Source organism: Cystoisospora suis (assembly GCF_002600585.1).
Source record: "Cystoisospora suis strain Wien I chromosome Unknown contig_2831, whole genome shotgun sequence".
Taxonomy (NCBI): domain Eukaryota; phylum Apicomplexa; class Conoidasida; order Eucoccidiorida; family Sarcocystidae; genus Cystoisospora; species Cystoisospora suis.
In genome coordinates this window covers 1-9,016 of record NW_027155627.1, presented here as the reverse complement: position 1 = coordinate 9,016, position 9,016 = coordinate 1, and the positions used below count along the sequence as shown (strand labels likewise).

The 9,016-nt window shown below is 47.2% G+C and overlaps 2 protein-coding genes across 2 annotated transcripts in view; both read left to right on the top strand.

Moving 5' to 3' along the window:
• CSUI_005821 (uncharacterized protein) overlaps positions 1-3,488 on the top strand; it is a 12,634-nt gene extending 9,146 nt beyond the window's left edge. Inside the window, exons 7-8 of the mRNA XM_068065989.1 lie at positions 467-566; positions 1,587-3,488. Coding sequence (XP_067922034.1) covers positions 467-566; positions 1,587-2,146 — 660 coding nt within the window. The 3' untranslated portion in view covers positions 2,147-3,488. The remainder of the gene's footprint in view (positions 1-466; positions 567-1,586) is intronic.
• A 1,343-nt stretch (positions 3,489-4,831) lies between these two features.
• CSUI_005820 (protein kinase) lies at positions 4,832-9,014 on the top strand. Its single transcript, XM_068065988.1, has 5 exons — positions 4,832-5,928; positions 6,343-6,498; positions 6,997-7,137; positions 8,010-8,176; positions 8,781-9,014. The coding sequence occupies exons 1-5, from the start codon at positions 5,520-5,522 to the stop codon at positions 8,799-8,801; spliced, it is 894 nt and encodes a 297-aa protein (XP_067922033.1). The 5' UTR covers positions 4,832-5,519; the 3' UTR covers positions 8,802-9,014.
• Positions 9,015-9,016: the final 2 nt, after the last annotated feature.

Sequence of the window (9,016 nt, the reverse complement as noted above, 5' to 3'; positions counted from 1 at the left end):
AGATAGATAGATCGATAGATTTTCACTTTGTTAGGACGATGAAGAACGAAAAGTGCTAATCTGAGAAGGTATTGTACTTGCGTCTGTAAGCCCACCCTCTTTTCCAGAGCCGAGGAAACTGTAGATGAAAAGTGGTGACACCATACATCTATGTGTAAATATATTTATATACATATCTTACTCGATATCCATATGATCGCACATAGACGCGAGCGACGCAGATCTATATAGAAGTTGTAGCTGATATTTTTTGACCAGGCAGGGGGTACGTAGGGGGAGACTGGAGGTTCCTCTTTGTATGATCTCCACCCAATCCGTGTGCTTCTTTTCCTTTATGAATGCATGCGATCACGCGTGCATGCATGCATGCGCTTGCACGTTGTTTGTCTTGTTCTTTTTGCTCATAACATGACACCAACGAAAACAACTCTTTTTTTGGCTAATGTTCTTCCCATGACAACCCCAGTTGCTGGAGAAATGGAGAACTCTAGGAGAGGAAGGGTTACAGCAGGAAGAGCAGAAGTTTCGAGAGAGGAATCCGTGCTGTGGATGTCTTGCTTCATTCGGTAAGGTTTCGTAGTCAATCTTTGTATGGCTTGAAGTTTCGAGATGTTCTTTTCCAAGATCTTTTTCTTTTCTTTGAGACAGACGTCTTTTCTATAGGAAGGAATCATTTATTTCACTGGCTTTATCTTGAAGAGAAAGGAGTGAAAAATGCGGGGGTGGTGAGGGAAGCAAAGTAGTTAGTCAGATCGAGAAACGGTGGGACTGTCAAGACCTCTTGAGATATACAAGCCAACAACTCTTCCGTAGCTACTTCATGTGCATGGCCGGAAGCTTCGAGCTCTTGATAGTGCTGTAGATATTTCTCTCGAGGAGGCGTAGATCTTCTGTGCTGGAGAAGGAGTGGAGGGTTGTGAAGTAGTACGTGGAGAAGTAGCTACCTTAGGTCACATAGATGAGGGAGGATGCGACCACTATTCCTAGGTGTCTTCTTAAGAGGACAAGAGATGTTGAATGGATCCACTATAAGCAAAGTTGTGAAGATTTATGGATGTGTCTGTGATTCGTGCACACTACGTGCGTTTGGTACATACAGATGTCTATTTACACTCACTTACATTCGTTCGGAGGTATGAATCCTCCTTGTTGATTTCTCCGAGTGCGTGATCGGCCGAAGCGTGACTGTGTAACGGCCATTCAAGCTTCTTTCGACATTATCAGGTCACTACGGGGTTGGGGTACCCAGGCGCATACACAGGTAGACAGATAGACAGATCAAATGCAGATAGATGGATGGATCAAAAGTAGAGAAGATAGATAGATAGATAGTCTTGCGTTGTAACTGAGAGAGCCGGTGAGTGTTTAGGGCCGTGCAAGCGAGCCGTGGGGATGTGACAGACTGAGGCTGCCTTAGTCTCTTTGGAGCAGTGTTATCTAAGTCAGGTAATAACGTATGTATGTATCCAGATATTAATGTGTATGTATATGTATATGTCTGAATACGTAGGTATGTATGTATGATGATGAGCATTGAAGGTGTCCACATGAGAGCTATTTTGTATGTGAGGAACGTATGCGTGCAGGTTCCTTTATGGTTTTGTATGGCATTGCTCCTGAGCAAGTTCAGTCTCTCCTCGTTAGTGTGAGTCGCTCGTGTCATTTAGATGAGGAGTTTGCCTCTCGTCTTATAGAAGGTGCTCAGCGCTTTACCTCTGCTTATCAAGCATCCCGATCGGATTCGACACGCGTTAAAACAGGTACATCTCATTCTTCTGCTTCTTCTTCTACTCAAATGACTACTGATGTCTCTGCATGCGGCGGCGTAAGATCTCAAAGCACAGCTGCTTCATCTTCGCATCCCCGTGTGACCTCCCCTCTGGAGAATAAGAAGGCCCCAGCTGTCAGTGTATTAGGACGAAGTGATTTGTTACCAGCACGGAAAAGAGAAGAAGATCTTTCTGCTCTCAAAAAACAAGTGGAAAGCGAAAAGGAGACGAAAGACAAGCGAGAAGTGAAAGGAGAGTTAGATAGGACAGAGGGTGACGGCGCAGGGATGAAAAGCTCTGAAGAGGAGAGGGAGAAACAGGAGCGGAAAGAAACAAGTTTAGCTGAAGCAGCCGCAAAGGTCCAAGATCTCTTGTAGATATAAAGGTACACAGCTGAAAGAAGATAGAACGACTTATCCTAAGAAAGGATCAAGGAAGCCAAGATTCAATTAGAGTGGAAGATATCATACACGGAAAGGAAATAATATAGACGAAAACAGTTGGGAACCTTCACAGAAAAGTGCACGTGATGAAGTGAAGATACACCAGATGAGTCATCAAGCCATTTCGCAAAAGAAGAACAGAAGGAAGCTTTCTGTCTTGCAGGGATCCAAGCAAGCAGATGGAGGATGAAGGTTTGAACGGTGCAAGACTACCCCTGTAGAAAATCGATGGAAAGCTCAGGGTGTACATCAGAAGTCACCTGAGAAATGGGCAGATCTTTCACTCCCATGGGAGAACCCGCACTTTTCTAGACATCTATGATGGATTATGCCAACAATGTCTTTCTGACGACAGGCACACTTTATCAAGAATAGTCAACAGTGCCTCATGGCTTGTTCTTTCCTTTTTCCCCCTCCCGCCTTGAATTCGTGCGACGGTGACGATGACGTGACAATCGAAGCTAGGAAGAGGGAAGACACTTCGATAGGGGGAATGAAGGAACGGTATACGAAAGAAAGGCTAGGTGCGAGTAGAGTAGCTCGATAGCTCAAGCGGTGTCTAGCTGAGATAGCGAAAGAACGTTGTAGAAGTGACGGACTGCACTTACCGTACAGTGGGAAAGTGTGGTATACTTTGGTAGCTGTCCTCTTGTACGTTGATAGAGAATCTTGTATGCATTGCGAGAGATGACCGCAACGATCTCCCATTCCACGTTCATGTCGTAATGGCTGCTTGCGCGGCCAAAGGAGACAATTGGTTAGGCATGCTGTTCTCTCGTGTGCAGTATGAGGAGCATGCGTATGACGAGATTTGACAGGTAAGTTAAGGCGACTGTATGTATGGAGAAGACAGGAGCATCAATAAGAAAGGAGCTGAAGGAATGCGCCATGAATGGGCTCAACGAGGCGCTGGATGGAATGACGTCTAGATTCTCGTGTCTGTGAGTAGCTGTCTGTATATATATAGACACCTTTGTACGTTTTGCATGGGAACACCCAGGTGTCGTCACATGAGAATTTTAAAACTCGTTCAAAAGAAAAATTCAGCTACACCAACTGTCTGAGAGTTGTGAAGACCGCTGATGGAATGAAGTCGGAGCGACTGCGGGGTGAACTTCACATGCCATGGGTGACTACAGTAAGAGGTGATAGACAGAAGGTAGATGATCTCTCCTGTCTAAGATAAAGAAAGAACAGAGCTTTGTGGAGAGGAAGGCTTAGGCTGGCTTTCTCTGATATTCTCTGTAGAGGCGATGCTAAGAGTGGCAAGTAGGAGGCACGGGGTTGTTTTCCTCATTTATTTGAAGCATTTCTCAAATGCCAGTAGGTGAGAAAAGTCGCTGGGAGGCCCGGAGTCTGTACCGTATGTAAGTGAACAGCCTCGGCTGTAAGGAACACTTGCAAACTCTGACGTATTCACACTTTTCTCGAGCGATGTGACCTCGTTCGACGCCGGAAGCTACGCTAGCTATCTGTGAATGTCGATTTGTCGCTTAGTGACCGGCTCGGTTGAACGCCATGAGAAGCTTTCTACTGTATGCGCAGTAAGGGTCACCGGTACTTTGGGTATCGAAGAAAAAGAAAGTCTACGTGGCATTCCCATGAGAAACGTATGATGCAATTCTCGGCCGGCTGTCAGTCTTGCTGGTGCTGTTACGGGGTCAACTACAGATCAGTCTGTAGGGCTGCTGATTCTACAGGTTCTTTTCGGACGCCCGCATAGTTGGCGGCGCGGAAGTCGTAAGCCAAGAAAGGACGCACTACAAAGTTGGTGTTGGGGAATCGCCTCTCTCTGCACAGATCGGTATGGCGTGTATACCCGATATCATGGGACAGGCTCTAAAGAAGCCTGGAGCATATCAAACACGAAGCGGAGCAAAACTCTTGGGCTTTTCTTGGAGCGAAGAGAAGCGGCATTCTGCGAAGGTGGGGTCCATGTCCCGTGCTACCTCATTGCTGGTCACACTATGTTCGATGACCGAGCAACCCCAACATCCTGCTTCGCTGGTGGTTGGCATCCCGGTTGCCTTGCACGCTCTCAGCATTAATTTCACTGAAGGCACGCAGTGCTTTAAGACCCATGCGATGTACTCTCGGCGAAACAAGTCGGCGTTGTATGGACGCAGACCGGGATCTGTTGGTTTCTCCACAGAGTTAGCAACCGACAACACCGGAAAACCATGAGGGTTTAGAGGCCCCAGAAGATGGCAGAAACCTGCTAAGAGCATAGAAAAGCAAGAAAAAAGAGAAACACAGCACACAGTGGCAAGTGTAGAATGATCGTTTCGTCTGCGTGTTCTCCGGGGTCCCCCGGGGACAGGGGCGCAAGAAAGCAACCTGGCGACACCCGCGCTCACCCTGCGGCTCCAGCTGTCGTCTCTGAAGAGAAGCAGTTCTGCTGTTGATTGGTTATGGGGCCGGTGAGGTCGTCACGAAACTGTGTATCAGCAGTACCCTTTGAAGGAGGCAGCGTGACACAGGCTGCGGGTAAGTTGTGCCATGTCCTTATGCTGGATACGACGTGTGCATAGTGGTTGTGCGTGTCCTCTGAATGCTGCCTTGAGGCTCTAGCCGGCGGAAGAGGAGCCTTCGGTAAACACGAGCAGCCACATTCTGACAAGATCACGTACATCACTCGATGCAAACCAGGCGCGACTGAGACAGAGCCAATTGGAGACGGGTTGACTTTCCTTTGGTTCCCGCGTTTTATCAGGGGGCGCTTCTGTTGGCGCGCACAGGATGCAGTTTCTTCAATTGCCTTCTAGATAATCCAATGAAAATGCAGTCTCACCGTGATGCCTTTTGTCGGGAGGGCAGCTTGCTTCTTTCGTCTGGATGAGTGCATGTACACCTTGGGTCACCCAACGTCGGATCAGCAGTGCATACTGATACTACCCTACTTTTCCCGCTTCTTTTTTTGTAGATCGAAAGGTTACTGTGAATGTAAGTTCTCTTTTCCACTCCACAATCTGATCAAAGCAGCACCGAAACGCATTCATTCTCTCTCCCGTGGCAGGTCGATTCTCGTCGACCTGACATTCACTTTTCCTCTAGCAGCGGGAGAAGTTTTCCAAGCTTTTTTTGCTTGAGCGTTTCCAGTTGGTCCTGTTCTTCAGTCCTTTTCCGTAACTGGAGCCTTCGGTTGATTCCTTGTGATGTGTAGGAGTGGACTCTTTTCCCTTGAAAGCACTCTGAGAGCTGTTTGGCAGGACAAGTATTTTCAGCTTCATTCACAGGACTGATTCTGCTTGCCCAGGCATCTGACAAAGACGACGCTTATGTCCTGGACCTTTTCTTTTAAGAGAAAATGGCGTTGTGCTCTCGGGTGTCGACCCGTATCTCAACTTCTTTAGTATGTAGTCTGCCGCAGAGTCGACTGCTTGGATTTTCCACCCGTAGATATCTCTCAGCCTCTCTCTCTCGGTGTGTTAGCTCAACCGGACAGAAAGAAGAAGAGATTCCTGGAAAGTCTCCTTCTTCTCCAGCTGGTGAAAGAGAGCCTGGGAGTAAAAGTATGACACCGCTGTCGGCTTGCCTTCGTCCTTCGAGAGTCTTTCTGTCTCGTCACGCTTCCTCTACTTCTTTGTTCCAACAGTCGCGTCGTGGCTTCGCTGCGGGTTCGTACTGGGCTTTAAACAAGGAAAGGCTATATGATGACAGCATGCTGGATGAATGGCGAGAAAGATTTCCGAACTTGCGCAAGTACAATAACGATGGTGGGTGTGATCCGCGGCAGTTGGTGTGTCTGCATGTTGGTTGCAACTTTTGTACGGCACGTCTCTCAAAACAGTGAAATTAACCGAAGAAAGTCTTAGGCAAAGAAGTAGGAAGGACAGAAGGAGGGTGTGTATAAGTCGACATAAGAGCGCCTCTGTCTGGTTAATCTCACGGCTGTCTTCCTGTTCAGTTCTTTGTCTTGTTCTCCGCGGCTGTTTCTCTCAGTGATGAGGCATGCTTGTGGAGCTGTGCTGGATGTTGTTCGTCGGTAAAGAGATGGACAGATACATAGGCCAATGCACCTTTGTGTGTCTATACTCTAGAGCGTGTGAAGAGTCACTTCTCAGCCATACTCCCTACGACGTGCATGTCAATAGCAGGCACCCTGTTACACTTGTTCTGTCTTTTTGCAGCTCTTCAGACGTGGCGGCGTGTGTTCGATTCCTTCGATAGCGACCGAGATGGATTCATCACCCAAGCGGATCTTCAGAAGACTCCTGAGTTTACTGTTGCCAAGGCTCAGAAACTGAAGGGTGAGAAAGAGAATCTAAACAGGGAATTGTACACTGGTAGGCCGTGGTAGCACCTACGTAAGCCTCCGCAGCATAAGACTCGGAGTGGAGATTGTGTACGTCCAGCATCAGCCTCGAAGTGCTGGTTTCGATCCTCATTTCTCCCTCGAATTTCAAACAGAGGATCTCAGGTGTTCATGCTCAAGGGTGGGAGCGTTTCCTGAACCCTCTGATATTTCATCAACTATAAGAAATCTTGGCTATGCTAACAAGTGTACCTAACAGCAGGTGTCTGTACACTTCCTGTACGCATGTGACGTATGAGTCTTCTTGCCCCATCGTTAGGTGGGTGCCTATCAAATGTTCGGACTACCTCAGCAGTCTATGCTGTTCTTTTTAGATGCTTCCATATGTATACAACAGCAGTGAAAGCTAGTCCTGCGGGCTGTGATCGAGAAACAGGGTGAGGAAGGGAGTGTCCTCGTAGTACTCGAGGTGTTTTGTTACTGTCTTTTTGTTTCTTGGGAGCTCTTTTTCTCTGTATGTTGCCTCCAGAGTACGATGCTGATCAAAACAATATGATTGATTTCGGAGAATTCGTGGAGGCTATGTACAATGTTGACAAGGAGATGTTTCTTGAGTCTTTTGAGGGATTTGATCCGGTGGATGTACAGCTGGAATTCGACAAATATGCCGGTGCGTCTGAGAGGGAGAAGATACCAGGAAAGAGAGTTCCGAAGAGATTCAAGTGAAGTTCCTCGGACCATCAAGAAGTGTAACCATTTCGTCCATAGTCTTACCACTCATTTCTCATCGGTGTATTCCTAAAGATGATGGTGGTGTCTTCTAACGTGTTGTTCTTTGTCCCAATAGATCAGTCTTTCTTCAACACCGGGGGGTGTCCATTTCTGACAGTCTTTCGTACACATCTTCTCTCTCTTCCTATTTCGTGAGTAGACGAGAGACATCTGTTGAAGATGAGGGGACTAGGAGAGATACGCTTGACGACGAGCGGGGTGTTGGATCTGCCGTTTATGGGTGTCTTTCTATGTTCTTCTTGAGTAGAGAGACGAACCTTGATTGTAGAGCGAGGAGAGCCGGATTGAATGTAAATACCTCACTACAACTGACTGGGACGGGTTGCATTCTTTTGCATGAAATTTTCTCACGCAAATATCTAATGAACTGGAAAGATGTCTCTTTGTTTGTCTTTCATCGAGTTAGCTGAGACCGCGATCGTGCCGCTCCTGCTACAACACCTTCGTTTTGGCGTATGTCCGTGGAAGTAATGCTGAGTCAGAAGGTCCTTTTGTATATATCACGTAAAAATAAAGCCATGTTAAGTGTAGGTTTGCGCTTCTCCTTGAACGACCATCTGGTGATCTCTTCATGCGATAGGTATTGTTCGGCAGAAGCGAAATGGTGTCTAAGTAGATAGAATATGATGCATGTTTAGTCGGGAAGGAAGGTCAGCTTGTGTATACACAGCACCATGTAGGCTTACCGTCCTTTCATGTCTAGAAAAGATATCTAAAGTGAGTTTTTGCTGAGATTCTCTTCTTTTGCAGTGGTAGATGAGGCGTCGCCAACAAAGAAACAGATTCCACAGAATCGAGTGAAGCAGATGATGATTGACTATCGATTCACCTGTGTTACGGAGATCGATGCTCAACGACTTTTCGATGAGATGGATGTCAATAGGGACGGTGTCATAGACCTTGGGGATTTCAAACAGGTGGGTGGAAGCCGCCATGCTCAGCCCTTACATTTCAGGTACAGTGAGGTGTTACTCTCTCGTCGTCTCTTCTGAATAGGTTCAGACAGACACTCGTGAGTTGTGAAGCAGCTCATTTGCACGTAGCGCGGTTATCTTTCGAGCTGACGTATTCAGTGTCTCCCACATTCGTGGCGATGACGTCGTCTGTGTGCATGAAAGAAGTTAGGCGCAGGCATTTTTTGACTTGAAATTGGGTGAATGGCAGAAGAAAAGCTGAAGGGATGAAATACATCTAATAGCGTCAACGACGTGAGAGACGAGTGCTCGGATTCTGGTAGCACTGAAGGGTCGATGTACGGAAAGTGACTTGGTTTTCACGGTCTCTGTGGTTGGCCGCTTTTATCGAATTCTTGAAGCATCTTTCACGTCTTGTCTTCTGAACAAGTGGGATTGTATCGTGTTCGCGTCCCGACATCCATGTAGCACGTGGACCTGTGAGCTTCTTGCAGTGTTAAGAGGGCGTTTAGAGCAACTTGACTGTTTGTATCGTGGATCCAGAGGGACTTGTCTCTAAAATGGTTCTCATTTAGTAGTTCTCGATGCACTTTGTTGCATATCCCAGTGTGTTCAGCGTCGCAGCTGAAGCGGATGAGTCTTTACGAAGTTAGTCGCTGACGGAGGAGCAGAAGAGAAAAGCTTGGATTTTGCGGGGAGGCTCGCGCCTTTGTGTGTCCCTTGGGTTGTAAGACACTTCGTCAAGATCTGCTACAAAGGACAGAGCTGACCTAAGTCCACTGGTAGTCTACAGATGCATGCGCATTCAGGAGGATGAATCAATAAATCGACCGCCAGTGTCGT